This window comes from Sesamum indicum, linkage group LG2, assembly GCF_000512975.1.
Source record: "Sesamum indicum cultivar Zhongzhi No. 13 linkage group LG2, S_indicum_v1.0, whole genome shotgun sequence".
Taxonomy (NCBI): Eukaryota; Viridiplantae; Streptophyta; class Magnoliopsida; order Lamiales; family Pedaliaceae; genus Sesamum; species Sesamum indicum.
Window position 1 is genome coordinate 13,693,274 of NC_026146.1, and position 22,983 is coordinate 13,716,256.

The 22,983-nt window shown below is 34.4% G+C and overlaps 3 protein-coding genes across 5 annotated transcripts in view; all 3 read right to left on the reverse strand.

The window, feature by feature from the left end:
• On the reverse strand, positions 3,725-5,767 carry LOC105156078 (heavy metal-associated isoprenylated plant protein 30). Its single transcript, XM_011072116.2, has 3 exons — positions 5,565-5,767; positions 4,788-4,863; positions 3,725-4,084 (listed from the first exon to the last, which is right to left on the reverse strand). The coding sequence occupies exons 1-3, from the start codon at positions 5,592-5,594 to the stop codon at positions 3,762-3,764; spliced, it is 429 nt and encodes a 142-aa protein (XP_011070418.1). The 5' UTR covers positions 5,595-5,767; the 3' UTR covers positions 3,725-3,761.
• Positions 9,642-17,526, reverse strand: LOC105156080 (protein NTM1-like 9). 3 transcript variants are annotated; one of them, XR_002286611.1, is made up of 8 exons: positions 16,899-17,526; positions 15,163-15,467; positions 12,828-13,127; positions 12,345-12,716; positions 11,736-12,086; positions 11,242-11,511; positions 10,597-10,782; positions 9,642-9,822 (listed from the first exon to the last, which is right to left on the reverse strand). XR_002286611.1 is itself a non-coding variant. In XM_011072118.2 (7 exons), the coding sequence occupies exons 1-6, from the start codon at positions 17,074-17,076 to the stop codon at positions 11,245-11,247; spliced, it is 1,773 nt and encodes a 590-aa protein (XP_011070420.1). In that variant the 5' UTR covers positions 17,077-17,526; the 3' UTR covers positions 10,348-10,782; positions 11,242-11,244. The 3 variants fall into 3 exon arrangements, 2 of the variants coding, with proteins under 2 accessions (XP_011070420.1, XP_011070419.1); XM_011072118.2 differs by lacking the exon at positions 9,642-9,822 and having other exon boundaries at positions 10,348-10,782; XM_011072117.2 differs by lacking the exons at positions 9,642-9,822; positions 10,597-10,782 and having other exon boundaries at positions 10,864-11,511.
• The window catches only part of LOC105156081 (E3 ubiquitin-protein ligase MARCH11), a 4,456-nt gene continuing 824 nt past the window's right edge, over positions 19,352-22,983 (reverse strand). Inside the window, exons 2-6 of the mRNA XM_011072119.2 lie at positions 20,729-20,863; positions 20,614-20,650; positions 20,059-20,115; positions 19,832-19,946; positions 19,352-19,742 (exon numbers count right to left, since the gene is read on the reverse strand). Coding sequence (XP_011070421.1) covers positions 19,612-19,742; positions 19,832-19,946; positions 20,059-20,115; positions 20,614-20,650; positions 20,729-20,863 — 475 coding nt within the window. The 3' untranslated portion in view covers positions 19,352-19,611. The remainder of the gene's footprint in view (positions 19,743-19,831; positions 19,947-20,058; positions 20,116-20,613; positions 20,651-20,728; positions 20,864-22,983) is intronic.

The window sequence follows — 22,983 nt, forward strand, 5'->3', positions numbered from 1 at the left end:
TGGTGGAGATGTATAGTAGAGGGGGGCCGGGCATGGGGGGCATGTATGCGTCGCAATTACCAAGTGCGCAGAGGGAAGAAGTAATTGGCAGCAGATCCCAGAAATGAAAGCAGTAGCAGCAGCAGCAGCAGCAGCAATAATAATAACGAATTGTACAGAAGAGGAGAGTGGTTGTGAAAGCTACTTGTCATTCTGCACGACCTTCCATAACAGCCGTAAAGAGGACTTACGCATTTCTCAAGCAACCACAACGTTGGGACAGATATGTCTCTCAATATATGCCTAATTGCTCTGCACTCACCACCTTCCACATCCCTACCTACTTCAAACTTCAACCCTTCTAACACAAACCTTAAATTCATATATACATCTCACATTCATTGCAAACAAAAAAGATCTAATCCAACTACATATCAAGTTTTAATTTCATCAAACCATTCATCTAAATTCATGTAATCAAAGAATTTATAAACTTGCGGTCAAACCCTAGTTACATGGATGTAGGTAAGTTGAAAAGTAAACCAAACTATTCGATATTCGATTAAAATCGATTCATAAAAACTCGTTTGAGTTCGATTAATATACCAGATTCAAACAAAATTTTTGTTCGATAACTTAGTTTCAAGCTTGGTTCGAGCATATTTCAATCTAAAAATATTAAATTACTCGAGCTCGATTCATGTTAAATTGATCCAATTAAAAAGCTTGTACGAGCTCAATAATATATCAAACCAGATTCCAACACAATTTTTCAAACTTAATTACAATTCAAACGGCAAAATTATGTTTTTAGTCCTGCAATTATAGGCCGTTAATGCTTTTGGTCCAACAACTTACGTTAATTACACATTTAGCTGGTTTTTTTCAATTTTAATCATAAAAACTTAAAACATGATGTGTTCAGTTCGATTCGAATCAATATTACCGGCCTCAATGTAGGAAATGGAGGGGATGGAATAAGTGTGAAGAGAAGTGACATTGATTAAATCATTGATTGTTATTGGGGAAGGCTGAACAAGAGCAAGGAAGTGCAGCTTTCTCTCCCACAATTAATGCCGATGAGTACAAACCCTGATCGATCCTTCATGCTAAGGTATCATCCAAAACTGGAGCCCCTAATGCTGCTGTCCCCCACCCATTCCCCATCCCTCAATTCCTTTCCCTTTTTTCCTCCCACTTTTGTCCTCTCTTAATCCCTAAACCTATTTACTTGCTAATAAACTATGTATCCGCATAAAGACGGGCCACTTCCCGATCAGCAAAAAAAAAACAAAAAGAAAAAAAATTGTGTGTTCGATTTTTTATACCAATATAAAAACTGTATTTATAAACAATATATAAGTATTTCTATAAGCGATCTATGACTTTGAAAATCGAATGTCTTGGCCGGTAGTGGTACCGGCTATTAATTTTAATTGGAGAAAGATTAGGAACAGAGAAGGGGGGGGGGGGGTTGGAAGTACAAGGATGACAGCCTATATAAGCAAGCATTCACCAACAAAGACAAACTTGACAGCTCCTGCCCCAGCCCCAGCCCCGCCCTCCCCCCACCGGGGACCTCTATACTTCGTTTCACTGGAAAAAAAGGTTTATTATTGCCTATAGTTTTATTAGGTATGAACTAAATTCGTGATAAATAACTATTATTAATTATAATTAAATAAAAATTTATGTAAAAATTTAAAATATTCAATATGGAAATCATTTTTGCCATGTCTATGAGTCGTAGCTAATATTTTTGTCATGGCTTTTAGTCATTATAAATGTCTTAGCTACACTCACAAAATCACAGTCAATAATCGTTGCGTAGCCGTGTTCAATTACTATTTACTATGATTATTTAATTTTAATCATGATAATAGTCATGGTTAAATGTCATATTTAATCTAGTGTCTCCGCTCTCAGCCTATGTATTCATCACCCTTTGTACTGTTTTTCTTTTTTTTTTTTTCTTAATTTTATTACAAACACCATCATGCATATCGTAATTCGTAGATAAAAGGTATATTAGGTCATATTTGAACCGATAGATTTGAATATGGGAGAAGAATTTGAGAAAATAATTCGAAATAACTATATATCAAAAGAATTTGAAATTTATCATTATTTAACAAAATATAGTTTAATTGAAGTTGACGGATGTGATATTGTTTGAACTTATAATTACCTAAATAAATTTAAAAATCTAAAATCCATGATTTGGAGTACGTGGATCCAAATGTAGGCCTAAGTGTTACCTTTAGATCAAGTTATAAATATCACAAAAATCACTTAAATATTATTATTATGATTTTCCTTATGATTAATTAATTTTTCAGATATCATAAATAAAACTAAATGTATCAACTTTGTATGATCTCTTAAAATCACTATAAACCAGCCCTTATAATCACGAGTTGAATTAGTAGTACAACTCGAAACTTTTGTGATTTAAATTAGGGTCAACTTTATTTTTAGTTTAAAATAAAAAATATAATTGAATATTCTAGAATTAATTCATTATGATTGACATTTAGAAAAAACTAATAAGTACCTAAATGTTATTGATTTTTTAATGAACATGATATATCACATTGTGTCTATATATATATATATATATATATTATTTGGTATGAAGTTTTTTAAATGAAAAATACCTGTCTCAAATTGAGACGGATATTGAAACGAGTTTGATTGGATGACGTCACCACATCTTTTAATTACAGGACACAAAATTAAAAGAAAAAAAAAAAAGAAGGGGTTGAATTGGAAACAAAACGAAGCCCAACAGAAATAAAAAGCCCAATCATGTATATGTTGACGATGCAGACTCCAGCCCCATACATTATCTCAATGGGCCATTGGGCCTATTAAGACTTATAATGGGACTACTTTCTTGTCTGGTCTTTTTAGGACAGCCCAATAATCAGGACTCAAAATTTCCTATGGAAGATCTAATGTTCCAATTTGGGTGTGTGCATTCAGGGAAAAAAAAAAAAAGAGAGAGAGAACATCCCTGCTCTAATTATAAGCTTGAAACCATAATTAGAATTCACTAGAAAAATTAGCCGTAGCAAATAGTCACTAATCACAGCCATGCAATGGGCCGTAGTATATGCGAGGGATATAGGATGTGTTTTATTACTCAAATGCATGCCTAATTCAAGTGTTTTAGAATGAATTTATTGCATAGATAATTGAATTGTGCATCTTTTAACTGAAGAATTGATATTATCCAAATTTAAAGAAAAGAGCACCAAAAAGCCCCAAATGAAGCCAAACAATAATTAAGGAAAAATAAGACTAAAACAGACTTGAACACTCAATAAGGCATGATCATGCCCTATTAATTGCTCGAATATGTTTGCATGAAAATGGGCAATCTGAAAAGATTTGTTATCGTGATTTGTTTTGGCCTCACTTGCAGAAACAATGACTAATAATCCTTGGACAACCATTTTTAATTTGTATTTCTACACTTTTTATTTTTAATTTAATTAGTCATTATCAAAAATAATATTTCTTACAGAGAAGCTCCTAATATATTATTTTTTGATCTTATAAGTTTTTGTTTTCCTCTAAACGTTCCGCAGACATTTTCAACATCTTATAATTTAAATTTTCATAATCTTATAAGATACTTTAAAAAGCTTATAAGTTCGACCAAACAGCCCTAGAGTTGTTCTATATATTCAAATTTAAAGGTGTGGTTAAATAAACAGAAATAGTAGCACTTAAATGTAAATAATTAAAAGTTGGAGAGATGACATTAATTAATTGATTTACATGAGGGTGCATGCATTAACATTGTCATCATTGAAGAAGTTGCTGACTTTGTCGTCACCACGGTGGGTGAGGTGAAGAGCGCCGTGGCGGTCGGCGGCGTTGTAGCCGTGACGCCAGTAGTTGTAGGTCTCTTTGTAGTCGACGGTGGTGTCCTTGAAGTAGTTGTTGGCGGAGGTGAAGTAGAGAGGAGGATTGGGGTAGGGCCAGAACTCCGCCCGCTTCCCCGCCCTCCTCACCGCCTTTATCACTTTGTTCCGGTCCACGTACCCTATCACCGTCACCTTCTCCATCTCCAGCTCCACCTCTACCGAGTCCACCCCTTCCAATTCAGTCCAATTACTTTGTTAGTATACATAAAATCTCTCAACTTCTTATACTATAGATACATGCATGTTTAACAGTATTTGAAGGGATTCTCCAATGGGCGAGATAATATTTTTTGTCTCATAATTTAAGGCCTTTATATATACTTATGGCCCTATTAGTTACGGGATCCTCACTTTTGATTTAATAAATTTCAAAAAGTAGTATTTTTTGTCCTATAGTACTTTTTTCGCTAAATATTTAATAAAAAAGGGCATATGATCGTAAAGTGCATGAGACCAGAAATACTACTTTTTTTTAAAGTTATTGGAGTAAACGCGAGAATCTCATAACCAATATGGGACCAAAAGTGTATAGACCCTAAGAGGGCCATGTACTAAGCACTTGGCATATTTTTTATTAAAATATCTAACAGAAAAGGTACTATAGCTAGGACCAAAAGTGGAAATCTCTTTGAACGTAATAAAACTAAGTACCTAAAGAAAAGAAAGAGCAACAAGACCCCTAAAGCGATTGTTGTCAGTTTTTCTTTGTTTAGGGGGAGTCTATGCCGTTTGTGTTTCCACAAGCCCCTCTTATCATATATTTTTGAACAAGGGAGTAGACTTAATTCCGTCTACACAATTTTGAAATAGAAGATCCGAACTGTATTGTGGAGTGAGATGAATAGAGCATTAAAAATATAAAAGATGATTTACCTCTAAGTTTGTGAATGGCTTCTTTGACAACCCTCACACAGCCAGTGCAGCACATCCTCACTTTCAGCTCCACAGTCTGTACAATTACAATTCATTAACAATACATAAAAAAAAAAAAAAGACTTTGTTTCCATTAATATGTATGAATATTTTATGCATCTTTTCTTCTTATTCCATTTAATATACAGATTCAGCCACATATATATATATATACACTTTTTTATAAACTTTAGTTATATACCGGGATAAGAGATTAAAGCATGCATATTAATTGTCCATGTCTATTATATATATATATATACTATTACTCCCAACATGGTGGAGCATCTATACCCTAATCCTTCATACAAATGCTAAAAGTACCAAAAAGTTCAAACAAAGCAAGTTGTCCAAGGATACCCTACCTACATACATAATAAACAAGTTCATATATATATAAACACAAAAAACCTATAGATTAAAGCCCTCGAAACACACACACAGACACACATATATATTTATATATATACACATAGTATGGCATGTTTATTTCTCGATGTATATTAACGACTCGACGTCTAGTTAGTTGTACAGCAAGGATCTCAAGAAAGCATCCGAGACATATATATTTATACCAATGATCCATTGGCCGTACAAGCTGGAAAGAAGGCCATCTACGCGTATAAGGGAAGTTCAAAATTCAAATAGAAGAACAAGTTCATAACCTGGCTATGCATCAATTAATACAAGTTGAATGTGATCTAAGGATATCGATGAAGGTAATAATATATAGTAAACCTGCAAAGAAAGCGGTCGACCCTTAGGCATGTTGTCCTAGTATTTGTCTCGTTCGTCGCCTTAATTTTGTTGCCGTTGTCTTGATAGTGAACGAAGCAATATATATGGAAGCAGAGACACGTACGTACGATGGTCGATAGAGCCAAATAGTCTCTTTGAGTAGTTTAAGCTGGTCCCTTTGATGTGTGTGTGTATATATATAAAGGGATGGAAGAGAGCAATGAAGAGTAGTAGGGTATCCCCATGTCAAGAAAATATTCCTCAAAAAGGCATCTCTTTCTTAAGTTTCAATCCTTTTCCTCATCATATATTCCACACCAAGAAAGCTGTTTGATGAAACTATTCCCTCCCCTCATCCTTTACCCTTATTTTATCTTAATCCTTTATTTTAACAGGTGCACGGGGCGCGTGTGTTTGTGTTTCTTTGCATGTTTCAAAAAATATAATTTTTTATTATAATTAATTATCTTCACGAAAAAGTAACATATCATGACGAATTAACAATTACTGCACAACAGCTATTAGCCATTACTCGAGGCTAAAATATATATAAGCACGATTAAAGATCGTGATAGATGTTGTTAAACACGATCGAAAAAACTTATGATTTTATAATTCGTATATATTTACAATAATTTTTAAACTGTGTGTATGTGGATTGTAATGATGAAGTAAAGAGCAGCCTGCATTGCAGCATCAATATGGTTATGATGAAGATGTGATGTGGGTCAATCCCAATCCCAATCCAAAATGGCTGCTGACAATGAAAACAGAATATTGGGAAATTGATGGGCTTAAGGAAGTAAAAGATGTTTCAAAATGCGTTTGAATTTCTCTTTGATCAACAACACACAGTGCGTAGGCATATCAATTTCTATACGCAGAGATATATTCCCAATCCCCAACCCTCAATAATTTATTAGGTTTCCTGTTTACCCTTTCTTCCTTTTTCCTTTTTCTTTATTTATTTATTATCTGGAGATCTTGATCAGAGGAGAGGAAGGAACCTTGTACATGCAATTAGACCCATGGACACACATACTCACGTGTCCTCCAACAACTAATTTAATTTAATTAATTATATGTAATAATTAATCTTGAAATTAGAACATATGTAGTCTAGAAGTAAGTACTGAAAAGAGAGGGAAAAATATTAGATTTCTTTTTAATTGTGGGTTCAGATGATATGGACTAAAAGCAACAAAGATATGGATACCATTTATATATATATATAAATATATAATATTCCTGCCTATATATATACATATAATTTATGTCTGAATTCTTACACGTTAAGGCATAGGTTCTTTCTGGTTGGCACAATAATAATCTCATTTATGGTATAGTATATTTTGTGAAAGTTGAAGTGGGGTGTGATCAGATGTTGGTAGATTTGATCATTTGGGGTTGCAATAAAACTGGCAAAGTAGAAATCCAAGCCAGACAGCCCACTGTTTTTTCAGTCATACTTAGTATCAGAATATATGTAGGATTTAAAATTTATTATAATTATAAAAAAAAATTAATTGTTTGAAAATTTATATAATTATTATAATTATAAAAAAAATTTAATTGTTTGAAAAATTATATTAAGCCGAAACGAACACCAAACTCGTCTAAAATTTGACGGATCCAAGTCCAGATCCAGTTTTTCAGGCCCAATTATCATTCCTAGTTGTAATTCATCCTATATATAAATGTATAAGTGCAAAAAATAATAAAGTGATGGGTAATTAGCTGAGTTATTTAACATATTTATTTAGTCCAATGTTTACCAATGAGTTGGTGTGTGTAACGTCGAGTTATCTGCATTCATCTCTTTTTAGATTTTGGTTTTTGGCATTCACTTTTAAGTTTTAATATTTGGTTAAAAAGACCTCCCCGTCTTGTATAGTTTGGTCATAATCGTAACCTATTTATATAAAAACAAGCAATATATATATATATATATATATATATATATATATATATTTTATAATTGTAAAATCGTCCTACAAGTTTTTGACATTTTATAATTTTAATTCTTTCAATGTCGAATTTTATAAAAATTGTCGAAATAAATCATGTCCCCACAAGTTTGGTATTTTTATCCTCTATCTTTCTAAAGATTGTAAAAGAGTTCTGTATCTTTTTTACATGTCTCAATTTTTGTCTTTTCGCCCCCAAAGTCTGCAAACATCCCCGAAATAGATATTTTAGCCCTAAATCGAGTTTATGATAAATTATTGTGCGATAATAGGACTCCATCTGGGTTGATTGGTTATTCCACCCGGCTTTGAGCTAATACTATCTGGACAGTCAGTGACAAAAGGGTGCCGTGGGGGTGGCATTAGATTCTTGCTCTCCGACCATGGCTATTACCTTAATCGACTTTTCGGTTGGTAATGGGGATTTATTTTCCCCTTGGCAGGACCCTTGGCATCAATTGGGGCCATTGATTCATCACTTTCCTACTGACCCGATCGTTACGAACATCCCTTCTGACTACACTCCTACACTCGGTCATTGCGGATTGAGAATGGAGCTGGCCGCCAATAATTAATAAATTCATGGCGATCATTCACCTTTTGCCTGTCATTCATGGTGGGGAGAATCATATTATTTGACACTTGAATGGCGATACTTTTACAACGGCGGCAGTGTACCACCTCTTTTGTCCTCGAGGACCCAAGGTAGGCTGTACTTCACTATTCTTGGGTCCTTTCAAGATTTGCCGCAACTAATTTATCTTATGGCTTGCCATTTTGAAAAAATTATTTACTCTTGACAAACCATGGTTGCACCACTCAGGTGGGGCATGTGTCCTTTGCCAAGACGGGCATGTGTCCTTTGCCAAGACGGTATCTTTGAGACACATGAGCATTTATTCTTTTGGTGTCATTATATTCGTTAGTGCATTGCAAATTTTCAGAGGATTGTACGGGTCCGATGACCTATTTGATCGTGGAATATTGCCGTAGAGTGAATGTTGCTTAAATAAAGAGGGAAGCACATCATCAACGCCTCATACCGCGCACTATCGGCGTCATTAGTGTATCACTTGTGGCAAGAGTGGAATCAACGGATCTTTCAGCCTACTAGCCGTATATATGATACACTTGCTAGGATTATAGTTACCTAGTCATACCTCTCCTCAATAGTTAGTACATGTACTCTTTACCACCTTTGGAGGATCCCTTGGTTAACGGGGCCTCGACTGCTTGAACCGAGTTGTTGTATTTCTCTTTTTATCTATTTATGCAATTTACCTTTATCAAAAAAAATATCCCCGAAATAAATCATGTGCCATATTAATTTTTTTATGTGGCACATAATTTATTCCGATGAATTTTACAAAATTTAGGACCAAAAAAATCAAAATTTAAAAATGCCAAAAAATTACCGAACTCTTTTGTAATCCAAAAAAATGAAGGATAAAATGCACAAGTCACAAAATTACAGTGTCATTATAGTGACCATTAAAAAATGACATGTATCAGTTGAAATAAAGAGTCATTACATCAGTAGAAATATTTAAGCTTATCACAACCCATTGGTTATGTACACTACGAACTATGCAATTTACATAGCTACTTTGGAATTGGTTTCTTTATAGGGTAATTTACAGCCACCTTCTTAAAAATTTGGTATAATTACAAATACTTTCTAATTATTTAAAAAATTATAAATACTATTGTAATTTTAACATCCATCTAACAACAAGTTCATCCCGTTAGCTTCCGTTAGATTTTTTTTCACTTTTTGTGATAAACTGATCAAAATACCCTTTCAAATTATGAATCATAACTTTATATATTTTTCAGAATTTTCTAAAATACTTTTATGGGTCAATATTTCCTACAATTTTATTATACCCGCCCTGGAATCCTTTTCATATTTTTTCAAGTCCTTTTTTTTCATTTTTAAAAAACTTTAATAAGAATAAAATAATAATATTCACCTCACCATCTAAGGACTACATAATTTTTCGTTTCAGGAAGGTATTTGTAATTTTTCAAATAAAGAGAAGATATTCATAATTATATCAAATTTCAACAAGAATAGCTATAATTTACCCTTTCTTATATGCATATCATTTTTTCCTTTTTTTTTTCTTTCCTTTTGTCTTTTTTTTAAGAAGATCAAAATTATTTCCATCTCATTTCAAACTGGTGACCTATTTTTAACATAAATAAAGCGTTACTATTGAACCACTTAATCGTCCCCCTTCTTATAGATTCCGGGCAACTTAAGGGCGATCCATGTAGATAATGATTATCTGTTAAAGAACAAAGATAATAATAATAATTAGTATAATGGTGTAGTAAGAAGAAGCATCGGTAAGGAATACAAAGGGCAACGGTGTACTTTTCGTGTTGTCACTTAGAAAGACAGAGTATTGATTCCTATATTCCTTCATCTCCTCCATTTACTTTACCTCTTCTACTCCAAATCAAATTAGCCTTCACAATTTGATTCCTCTCCACTCCACTCCACAACTTTAACCTATGTTTCATTCTATTCTTTTCACTTTTTGTAACTTATATTTGTTTATCTTACACTAATACAAAACAAAAAACTAAACATATCAAAAACACGCGAATACACATAGTGATTATTACATTTAAATTCTCTAACCTATGATATGTTTATATAAATTATCCATATCTTTTACATAATTACAGAAACCACCCACCACGACAACCAAAAAACAGATATGGTTCATGTAATAATGTTGATGTTTTTTTAAAATGTATGTATAATTTCTCAAAAATCAGGGACGGTTTGTGTAAATGATGTTGCCTTTTTTAGTGGGTGTATGTGTAATTATCCAAAAGGCAAACATGATTTATATAAACAGACCATATGTCAGGGGTGTTAATGTAATTATCGCATGCAGACACGTCACCATCTTTCTCTCTCTATCAACCAAATATAAAGAATAACACCTATAGAACCAAACAAAGTCCTAGTTTCCAGCTTCTCTGCCCCAGTATATTCCTTACCTTCTCTGATATATTTTGTCAACAGAGAGACGAACAAAACTTCATACCTTAAGAGCTGCAAAATTTAGCCAATTGCAGTATTCTCAGTCCTGATCATTATGTAAGTGCTCCGAATGCTTGACACTAACCACCTTAAGCAGGTTAACTGCTGTCGGACATGTATTCTCAGCTTCCATATAGCAAACTCAAAGTCATCAAAGTTTTTGAAATTGAGAGACAAGAGATGGACTTGCCTGACCAAAGCAACAAAGATATAACAAGAAGGAATACGACATGAAGTTCATGCTACACCACTATATACTCAAAAGATCATCGTATAATAGTAGAACGTCATAATACATGTTAGTTCGTGCGGACTCAATATCATGTTAGAAGAGATGAACAAGTTGGATGGTTAGGATTCTTAGGAACTCCCTTATCACACGTTATTTGCTCCAAAGCGGCATCATATTACGAGAATATGAATCCAACTACCTGGTCCATTAATTGTTAGTTTTAAAGCAAATTTGATTTTTAAGACTAACCATGAGTATCATTTTTATTATGCAACATTAACTAAGTTTTAGATATCATGCTCTTTCTACAAGATAAAAATTTATACAAGCAAGCATGCAGTTCACTAATACCTAACATGATACTTACAGAAAGGAACTATATAATAAAACTAATCAAGAATGGATCGGATAACTTACATGTCAACCATGCACGGAATGCAAGCTGGGATATATCCACATCCCAAGAAAAACTACTGACATGATTATAACTAGATATGTGCTGACACCATACTCTTTCAAATAATCTGAACATCGGTGAACAGGCAATTTCTCTGATAACTTAATTGAGGCTAGGCCCGGTTTCACAGCTAGTGTTGGATCATGTGTTTCAGCAGTCTTCTTATTCTCATACAGAATTCTACCTTCCGACTCCTGACAGTTGGAAGTTCTATCAATATCATTGGTAGCCTGCATAGAACAGATGAAGAAGCAAAAAAAAATGAGGAGAAGTACGTGTTTTCATCACTCACGATTACATTCATTATATGATTGTTCAGAAAGACAAAGATATAGACATGTTGCAAATCATCTATAAGTCCACTTCAGCAGTAGGCTTGCTTGAATTAACTGTCTCTGGCTCTAAAAGTAAATATACGAGTCTATACAATTTCAAATGAATAAATGGAAATCACCTGCATCACAAGTGATTGTGGTTCATCTTTTTCACCCTTGGACTTTTCGCAAGATATGGATGTTGGTCCACAACCCGTGCACAGACGGATTCTTCTTGAAGCAGTTCCCTGGTTTGCAGGTTTCTCAAAACTAGGTTGATCTCGTGGCTGACGCAATCGAATCTTGATTCCAGTCTCAATAACAGGAATAGGATCATTTTTTATGGGATTTGTATCATAAACTGTCTCAACCGGTTTGTAGCACGAGTGCCTAACTGTATTGGCTGATGAATCGACTTCTTCAACAGCATAGTTGGGTTGGGAATTCTCAGTAGATGGCACTTCTTGGGGAAAACTTGGGCATAGTTGACCCTATACAGAGAATAAGTTCGCTATGAACATCAGATATTCCATTCAGGACCTACTGGAACTGGATAGTTTCAAGATGCAAACAAAACTAAATATCTGAAGATAGAATCATGTTTTAGAACAGAATTGCAATTTAATGTTAATCAGAATCGGGATATAAAATTATTTATTCAAAAGACGGTCAAGCTAGATCCTATAGTGCAACTAAAAGACAAAACAGAAATGCAACGTATGCAAGATATAAGGTTATATGCTTTTTACCTGTGGTTGGACCATTTTCATATCTGTACCGCCATGAAGTTTACAATCATTCACCTTACATATTGCAGATGGTGTGTGTTCTTGACCATCAATGCGCCCAGGATTAAAGCTCTCACTTGTGACAACACAGCTGTAGTCTCCCCGGTTCTGAAGGCCTTCCAATAGGTCTGACAGGGATGCATCCTGTTCAGATGTACCATCTTGAAAATGCAATCCATTTTGTTCATTACCAAAGTCATCAGCAAAGGGAGAACCTAAACAAGCTCCCAAATCAGTGTAACTCTGCGACTTCAATGCATCAAAGACCTTGTCATCAAATTGACTGTATGAAGCTTCTTCAGACATTGAAACTTCTCTTAATGGCGCATACACCTGATAAATATGACCAAAACAACTAATCTGGATTTGCATTCCTTGATTACTTAAAACTGACAGAAAAGATACTAGATGTTGACCAAAAAGATTTCAAATATTCATCTCTACCTCCGTAGCTGTTTCTTCTCCTGAGTGATTGACTCCATCAGATGCACAGCTTTCAACAGGTGCTAGGTTAGTAGGAGTCATACAGTCACTCTGATCTGCCCACCACTTCTTTATGTCCTCCGGTTCCCTTAGAACTTGCGTATCGAGCATTGGAGGTTCTCGAAACAAATCTGACGATATGTCATCTGGAGATGATTTGTTAGTAGAAGGAAACGATCCAGAACGTTCAACTTCATCATAATTCGAATTGTATAACTTCTCATCTGCCTTGTGGAACAAGCGACATAGGACATAATCTCCCTGGAGCACGGGAAAGAGAATTGACTATTTATTGTAAGGGTAAATAAGTAGAAAGGGAGGTCTCAATAAAAAAAGTGCAGACCAAGTGACATTATTAGGAAAACGATTTATGCAGATTCCTTTTAACTGTTGCTTGCTGTATCTATTTCAATTCTTTCGGCAGTGACCGTAAAGAGGTTGGTCCAGCAATACATAATCTCGCTAACAACTTAAACATATGCCTCAGAACACCATTTACTTTTCGATGCATAGAAAAATAAATAAATAGATTCTACTTCTAAGTGGATAAAGAAAAAACAGTGGCTGATTATTGTGGAATTTATATTGCTAAGAAGGTATAATAAGGCTATAGTGGTGGCTTCAGTGCGCCAAAATGGTATACCAAATACCAAATTGAACAAAATTCTATTCAATTCGGTTGTTTACCGAATTAACTAATTTAAAAAAAAAAAAAAACTACAGATTTATATATAAATACATAATATATAATATACGAAAAAATTGATGCTTTCCATACTCAAAGTAACATGAAGGTGGGAACTTTTTAATTTCAAAAATTAAAACATGCATATACATTTCTACCGCCCTCTGCTCTACATTGTCTCACTTTTACCCCTCCGGTTAATAACATCACTTAAACCCATGTACTCATATAAATACTTAAATTGCACCTCTAACTTAAGAATATGAAATTTTGTATGGTCTAGCAATTTGGTTCGATCAATAATATTAAGTAAAATACTTATGATAAAATTATGAAACTATTCTTTTTCATACTCCAAACATCTATGCATTACTAATCCAAAATTTCTAATTTAAACTATAATCATTTAAATAGTAACATAATTTTCAAAACTCAGCACTATTCACATGGATTCACTAGCCTGACAGTTTATTTCTAAGAAATTAAGGAAAATTATTATACATCGAAAAAAGTTGATACTTTCTATTCAAAAAATAGATACATCGGCGGTATTTCATGTAAACTTTTTGAAAATAAAGCTAATATGTTGTCATTTTATTGAATAACTTTTATCTCAACAGAGTAATACTAACATCCTAATAAGGTTTTTCTTGAACAATATGAAAGTCATATCGCTTCTTATTTGATTTTCAAAAATTACTGTAAGAAACTTAGCGTGTGACATTCTAAAAATAAATTTTGCATAACTGTTATATTGTTTTTCTATATAAATGTTTTTGTGAGTATACTGCCAAATTGCATAATCCATTTTAAATATGAAACATGGTATCCATTTTAAAACAGAAGAAAATGACATCTTCAACTATTTCAGTATGAAGATGTGATTGGACCTTTTGCGATGACTTTTTCCCCTCAATTTTGATGATAAAAGATCGCAATTGATCAAAATATATAACTAACTGATTCAGTCAAGAATAATATAACATTCAAACATCAAGGACAAACCCCTTCATGCTAATAATCTACAAAGCAGCAGGGTTTGAAGTTTCAGTAGATTACAATCACCAATTGTAAATAGTTCTTCAACATGTATTTAACTTCAAGAGTTTAATGTGAAACAGGAATAAAAGCGAAATCAAGTTTCTCGCATTAGTCTTGCAAAGAATAGAAGAGTTTTGAATATGAAAACCTGCACACTCAACTCGGGTAATCCTCACTTAGACATTAATGCAGTGAATTGATACAAATGGAATATTATTTGAGATGAAGCAGGTATTCCATGTTACACATCAGTTTGAAGAAGTGTATACATATACCAAAAATAAATTTGAATTCCAGAACGCCATACCCCCACTCAATGTGAGAAGTCAAACATTAGATCATTCAACAGATATCCTAGCGAAAGAGATTTTCATGATCAAATGATATCAGTGTGAGTTAGCACATTAATTTTCAGATTGCAAAGAATGTACTAGGGGCGCAAAAGAAGTCTATATGTCCATGAAACATGATGTGAATGTGAATATTTCCAAGGGCATGTTTGTATATGTCTGTGAGTGTATAGGGGGTGTGTATCTAAGAGAGAGAGAGAGTGTGGAAATAAACATTGACCTGTCCTGGGGCAGTACCATCAAGATCTTGCTCAGTTGCACGATACTCATGCATTATCCAGTTCGTACGCTCACCCTTAGGAGCACGACCCTTGTAAAAAACTAATGTCTTCTTCATGCCAATTAAGTGGGGATTAGCCCAACCAGAAGATGATGATTTGCGAGATTTTATAGTACGATCCTTGCCTGTGGCTTTCCAGTAACCAGCTTCCGTGGCCCGATTAGAGCGATGCCCATTTGGATATTTTTTATCACGGGGGCAGAAGAAAAACCATTCCCGGTCATCCGACTTTATCACAGAGAGTGCTAACAGAAAACAAAGAATTAATGAGGTTTAGTTTCACTTGCTCATTCAAAAGAAAAGGCCAAAAGATGTCTGTGAATACAATTGAGCTAAGTTTCCACTGATAGGGCATTATAATCCATAAAGGAATTCAACAAATTCCAGTCACCCTTATTACATATATATTAGGCTCAGCCAAATGCACCTTCATGTTCGGCTCCATGTAATTTCATGAAAAAACAATGCATGAAAAATCAAACTAGGAAACGAATGATGTGCCATAAGAAAATTGTTCATTGTGGCTAAAAGAAAAATCATCTTTCTATTAGTTTAGAACATGGCGTGAAGCTGATTGAATCTAATATCAACCAAATATATGTAGGAGTATCGCTTGCTCATTGCCAAGGATATAGTGCATGGTATCATTGTTTATTCCAAGCATGAACCCTTGAATGTGATGAATGCTTTTACAAGAGACATTTCCTTTTTTGAATTGTTATAGCTATTGCAGGAGACCTATTCAGGCATTCTTTCAGATCACTTGTCCCAATAAATTTTTTACAGGAGGGTCTTAGCTTTCTGACAAAACCTCCTCAGTCCTGGATTATAGGAGGCTCTTAGCTTTCTCGAGTGTGTTTCGATTTGAGGAATTCTAGAAACTTCTCAAAATACATCAGAAACAATGTAGAAAGATTATGATACTAAAGAAACATATAAAAAGGTCATTAAAAGAATTTTTCAAAATAAGAGATGGCTTATTTGGTCTAAATATGTTGATCTTAACTACTTTAAATTATTTTCAGCATAAACTAATTTCCTAGTATTGTGATAGTAACATTCAAAATCAACTATATATAGATATGCATGGGTCTTATTTAATATTCTTTTTTTTCTTGTTAAAGGGAAAGGGCCTAATTTGAAAGGATGCACATATAGCATGACAAGAACTCTGAGTAACATTGATTAATACTCAAGTAAAATATTCATAATAGCGTGCGAAAATTAAGAAATCTTATACATATCATCGTAAAGAGAACACAGTAGTTCCATAGAAAATCAGCACAAGTAAAAGGTTCCCTGAAAAAACAAAAAGTGCTCTTGGAGAATGAAGAAATAAATAAAATTTCCAGGAAACTGACGAATTTATGCAAATATCCCATATTTTAATTTTCATTACTTCGAAAATAGGATCTTTTCCTTAGCTTCAGTGAAAATGTTAGGAAATTTTAATCCTTGCTGAAAACGTAAATAAGCCTAAGATACAGGACGAAACTGCAAATTCCGTACTGCATATCGTGTTTCTTGCCATTCCAGAGAGATGGGGTGCGGTGAAAACGGAGTGTGCAAGAAAAATCAAGACATGGACACACATTGTGTAGAGAAAAACAAGAAGGACACACATCAACCAGTGACAGACAGTGAGTTCTGACATAGAAAGATGAAGAAAAACATACCAGGGAGATCCCATGGCTCCCATTTACAGACATCAACCTCCGGGATGACTTCAACCGCCGAATGACGGCCGTTAATCTTCAGCCTCAAATAATGGTTGACAAGCTCCTCGTCCGTCGGCCGGAATCTGAACCCCTTAGGCAAAGCCTCCAATTTCATCGTGTTCCCGCATGAACTCATCACTTCATCATCCACATCAACCCACCACAACTTCCCCCAAATCTCAAGCAGGATGAAGTAGAGATAATCAATCAATTACGTCCAGAAAAAAGAATGCTACTGCAACAGCCCCAGAATTTAAGCAAATCACAGCAAAGAAAGCAAAGAAAAACTTCTCGAGCTCCACTCCGCCGCACTGTTTTCCTCCTTTTCTTTCCCCCCTCACTCCAATCCGATTTACTTTTTCTGCCTCTTTTCGTCACGTTCTTGTCAGCTCTAATTTAAGCTCAAAAATCCAAACACCACGCCCCCACACACGCGCTCCCATGCGAGTGCAAATTACGATGATCATGAGCGAAACGTCGCAGTAATCCTCCATAATTGTTGGCCATAGAACAACTCTCAATTTCAGCTCAATTGCCGTTCCACCAAACTTTGACCTCAACTTCAAACCCCAAACTTGCTTTTCTTTTTCTAGTGTTGTTTCTTAAGGAAAATTTATTACTAAAATCAAGTTCCATCAAATAAAATTATATTTATTAAATTGTACATCTAGCCAACGTAATTTTTATGAATTTGATCAAATTTGATTAAAATTTAAAAAAAAAAAACATACTAAAAAAATAAAAAGGCACATGTGGCACTGCATATACTATATTAGTATAAATTCAAAGCGCTCGATTTCTTGCCTTCTTGATTCTTCTAATTTCCATGATGAATGAAAGAAATTAGGAATAATCACACTGTCTTTTTTTAAAACTTGATGTAATTATACGTAAAATTTAAATAATTATATTTAATATCTCTGACGTTTATTTTTTACTGACGAACAGATTTCTTTGTTAGTTAAAATTCATCAAATTTATTAATGTCAACAAATTAAGTGAATTTTGACTAATTGGAGGATCTGTATGTTAGATGTGAACAAATAGTATGGATTACTAGATTCAAACCACATGAAGTATCCATGTAATTATACTAAATGTGAAGGGAGAACACTGTGTAATTTTTCCATATTTGCTTTTAATCAAACAACTTGAGAGAATATAGTCTTAGGCCATGTTTACTAAGTGAGATAGATTTGTTAGCATTAAGATTGCGGTAGGATTATGAGGTACATTATTTGATGGGAATTGATAAGCAATATCCTGTTTACTATCTCTAACTCAATTTCTACAATTTCAATGATTAAACTCAAAGTTGGTCGTTGCTATGACTTATGAGGGATTATAAGGTCATTGGTCCAAAATTATTATTAATATTTATTATTTCCGAATACATGATGATTCCACTCAACAACTTTACAGATACGAGATGAGATGAGAGGCAAATACATGAAATTGTCCAACTAAAATTCCAATGGAGAAGCGGATAAATAAAATCAATGTTTGAAGGTTCGTTACTCATAAATTTCTCAATTTTTTGTAACGAAAAAGCACCGCAAAATAAGGAGAAAAATAGGGATAAAATGAAGAAAACAAGAAAGAATATTGGTAACAAGTGCAGGGGTGGCAGCCCATGACATGATAAGAATCCCACCAATTTTGATGGGATATAACATCTGGGGGCAATAGAGGCCAATAGGGTTCGTAAAGAAATAGTAAACGGGGCATTGTCATGAATATTCAACCCAATCCATATATTCTAACCTACTAAACATGACCTTAGGAAGAAAAATGTAAATTCCATAGACATCCCAAACTGATATTGACTTATATCATTATTAACAAACAATATTAAAACCAAGCCCTTATGGGGAAGTTATTTCAATTTAAGATTTTGAGTTATTATTATATCATATAATATATTTATGAGTTCAAAAAATCTTATGTCAAGAAGTATATTTTCAGTAGAATGTTAATAGTGGTAGAGTATGGTACGACGTCAGGGTATCACATTTTTGTGGCACATTGACGCATGATTAATATGCATCTTATTTTTAAATTATAATTTAGTTTAATGATATATTTTTTTAATTTTTAAGAAAATTACATGTAAAAATGTTATAGGAGATCCCTATCTGAAGGAGAATAATAAGAACAAATGACTAAATTAAAAACAGAGAAAATCCCAGATTTATATGAACAGAGGATATGCGGAACATGTTTTGTACATACGTAAGTTTCTTTTGTTCTTTAAAAGAAAATTCTCAAAACAGAAACTGCAAAAATTTACGGCTCTATTACAACTTCACAGAGAAGGGCTCAACTGTTGGAATTTATCGAGAACCACAAATGGGAACTACTCCAAAATAACGGCTCATTAGTTTTGTATTCACAAAAGATGAGGATCAATATATACAACAAAAGCCTCATTCACTACAAAAATACAACAGGACCAAGATGAGAAACACTTACGATCCACCTTCCAAATCTTGAATCTAGAGAAAGAATGGTAGCAAAAATGATAATGATTGGAAGGAGGAGAGTCGGAGACCGATCTCTCACAAAAGAACATAATTGCATTCATGCACAATGATTTTAACTTACAATACAACACATCATAAATTCACATGAAAGCAAGCATCAACAAGTACATTATATATACAAGTTTCACCTACAAAGCAGGATGATAACCGAGACTGGCATTTGCTTCCACCCTTTGCACTACTCTTCTCACATTCCACTCTTGGCAAAACTCTAGGGCAAGACGAAGAGCTGTTCCAAGTCCCAGCACGACAATCACTCCTGCATCATATACTTTTCAGTTTTGCAAACAGGTATGTGTAGTGGAATTTTGAATCTGTTTAAACCCATCGAGTGGAAAAGATCAGTACCAATAATGATGTTCACGGGGAGGGCAGAAACACCAAGGGTTACGGAAATCAGCACATCCAGCAAAAGACCACCAATAAGAATCGAGAATGCAACCCAAAGAGGACTAAACCAACCCTGTCATAAAGCACTAAATCAATAACTAACTTAGTAGTCGTCTTCTAAGCCAGGATAGTTTGAACTGCTTGTAAGTTGATTAACAGCCAGAAAAATATGGCGGCTATTTTACCCTTTCGCGCTGTTGAGCTCTAAAGGCTGGATCAACCCTCCAAATCCAGTAACTTGTCTGTCACGAATAAAAGGATCAAATCAGAGAGTGATTAACCAGGAATTAATTTTTTTTGTGCTAAGCAAGAGGCTTAATCCTTCGTGGATGGACTTTTCACACAGATGCATTGCAATTTCAGCAACAACAGAAGCAACTGAAACAACATGGTACAATTGCTCTAGCAGATAATTTAACAAAGCAATGCCTGGATTTCTGCTGGACTTTAGTGAAGATACGGAAACAGAGTAAATCACTGCACCAAACTTTGATATGCCAATTCACTAGGCATGACTTTAGTCAGCAAATATACCAAACAGATGCTCTCCATAGGCTAGAAATTAAGTAACACCAAAGACGCTAGGCTCATGATCAAAACTGTAATCAACGTTAGACTGAAAGATCAAAGAAATGCAGCTACCTGAGTATGTATAAAGCTAAGAGACAATAAAAAGATTTCAAATGCTCATAAATTCCATCTTAATTTCTTGATCCAACCAAAAAAGTACCAGCACTTGCCTGGGAATCAGGAGGTGATACATTTGCTGCTATTTGCCTACATGAGAAATGTGGAGGCTCATCATCATCCCCCATGTGTTAAGTTAAAATTATTTAGTAAGAAGTAGAGACTTACTGGCATATCTCACATTTATTTGAACCTCGAGTATTGAACCATTTGATTATGCATGACTGGTGTGCTTTTGCAAGCCCACCTCTACATTGGCATCCAAGATTAATCAAGACTTCTTCAGTTTCCTCCTGGCATACCCTGGAAAAGGAAAGTATAATAATAATACATTAAGATGGGTTCTATTAAGAAAAAAAGGTAGAAGAAATATCTCAACAAAGGTGACGGTCAATCGAGGTTTTTGAATTTTAAAAATGTCTCCTGACAATGGAGTAGATTAAAGTTTCCTCTGGCTGTCTGATGAAAAGATATTCATATCATCCTTGTTTAGTTAAAATCTGATTCCATTATAAAGGCTTTGGAGCAACACAAGCTTGGATAATAATTTGACTCGTTCAGAAATGCAAAATTACCACCTCCATTTAACTGAAGGAGCTGAAAGCCCCTTCAGAAAAAAAGGAGAAAAAAATAATTAAAATAATTGAAGCTGTTCTTTGTCTACTAAACAATGATTATACCAAAATCAAAAACAAACGACCACTACCACAGAAGTTAACAAGAGAATGCGATTGACAATTGAAATAAACCCCAGCTCCATGTGATCACTATGTTCAGGATGACAAATTTCGGCAATCAATGAAAAATCATCAATGACTAAATTATTTCAGCTATAGGTGACACCTCAATCCATTCCACAATACAAACATGGAGGTTGAGGGGGAAAAAAAGAAAAGAAATCATTGTTAGTAAGTCTAGCGAATCACCTCGTGAGGCAGAATCTTGCTACAGTAATAACCTCTTCTGTATAGAGATGGTACGAATAATATCTAGGAAGATATACATAACATGGAAAGTGGAGATCCAATTTGGAGCCCTTTGTTGGTAGTTTGCTAGATTCTAGCCTAAACTTGACGAAGTTAGCCATTTCTGAGTATGGCTGCTCTTATTTATTACAGGGAACAGTCCACTTAATACCCACCAGCCCTCACTGATTATGGATATGCCTTCTCATATGGAAGAGTCCACTTTACACCCTCCAGCTGTCAAAATTCTAATTATGGACATTGTTCATCAAACTGGATTTCCAATATCCAAAGGTCATTAACTTCTCAAATTATGCGTTCCTAAAGGTGCAGTGGTGAGGTAATTTCTACGATCATCAGTGTTCTTGACCGCAATGGTCTAGATTGATTTTGAAAGCCTCTAACATGCTCCGTTCAGCAAGGAAAATATTGTGGTAGGCAGACATACTGCCTCATAAATGACATCATAACTACACCCTTCTTTGTTCTCTCAATACTTATTCCTGTATAAACCCTTATTTTGTACCACTTAACAAACTGTTTCAATTAGACAAAATGAATTGATAAAGCCTTCTTAATTAAGATCATTTCTTTCAGCTAGTAAAAACCCTTTCGAACAGAAAATGAGATACTCCCTTTTGTATGTTTTCATCTATTTTCATGTGCTAACTTTATATGGCATTTCCGAAACCAGTGTGCGTGTGAAACTTCAAGCTACTTGGTTGGGCATAAAATGTCACAGTGCATTCAAACAATAAAAGGATAGCCTCATATCTAGAAGTTAAATTGGACCGACAGAATGAGGGTGAGTCCATATGGGTGACAAGGGAGGGCTTACTGTTATGATTGCTGTGAAACACAGGTGCAATGAAAAAAGAAAAACACATATCCTATAGATATTCATCAAGATTAGGTCTTTTTGCAATCCCAGCCAGATAGTTCTAATCAAGGGCCAGATGGTTGTTTCACTAACTTGCGAATCACATGTTCATTAATGTAGAGAGACCGGAAAATGTACAAGCAGGAGGAGACCAGCCACTTGATTGTGTAAAACTCAAGTGGGTATTGATTTACATAAAGTTGAATTCAGCTGTTTTCTTCAGAAGCTCTACTAATTTGTCCAATTTTTACATCTACTTTTGTTGAAGCAGTAAAAAGACGCATCATGTAGACTTATCAGATATCAGAGGTTATTAAATTTGTCAAAGTTTCCATGGACAATGGTTACACCCAGGATTAGTCAGTACCACCAGCATCCCAAAACATATTTTCTTATATGATGTCCACCTCACAGATGGATACAAATTTATTACCTTTAATAATAGATAACTTAAAGATAGCGCAAACATCAGTGAAACAAAACAGTGGCTCTAAAATGTTTGTTAATTTTTTGATTTACTTGACAGATAACATTTTTACCCATGCACACACAAGATACACCACTCTTGAAAGTGACCT

Excerpts from the sequence above, each read along its gene's own strand:
- LOC105156078 (XM_011072116.2), bottom strand. The coding sequence starts at position 5,594 with ATGCCTAAGGGTCGACCGCTTTCTTTGCAG. Across the intron at positions 4,864-5,564 it reads GTCGACCGCTTTCTTTGCAG|ACTGTGGAGCTGAAAGTGAG; the intron begins GTTTACTATATA and ends GTAATTGTACAG. Across the intron at positions 4,085-4,787 it reads AGCCATTCACAAACTTAGAG|GGGTGGACTCGGTAGAGGTG; the intron begins GTAAATCATCTT and ends CTGAATTGGAAG.
- LOC105156080 (XM_011072118.2), bottom strand. The coding sequence starts at position 17,076 with ATGAGTTCATGCGGGAACACGATGAAATTGGAGGCTTTGCCTAAGGGG. Across the intron at positions 12,717-12,827 it reads GAGAAGAAACAGCTACGGAG|GTGTATGCGCCATTAAGAGA; the intron begins GTAGAGATGAAT and ends CATATTTATCAG. Across the intron at positions 12,087-12,344 it reads TGAAAATGGTCCAACCACAG|GGTCAACTATGCCCAAGTTT; the intron begins GTAAAAAGCATA and ends TTCTCTGTATAG.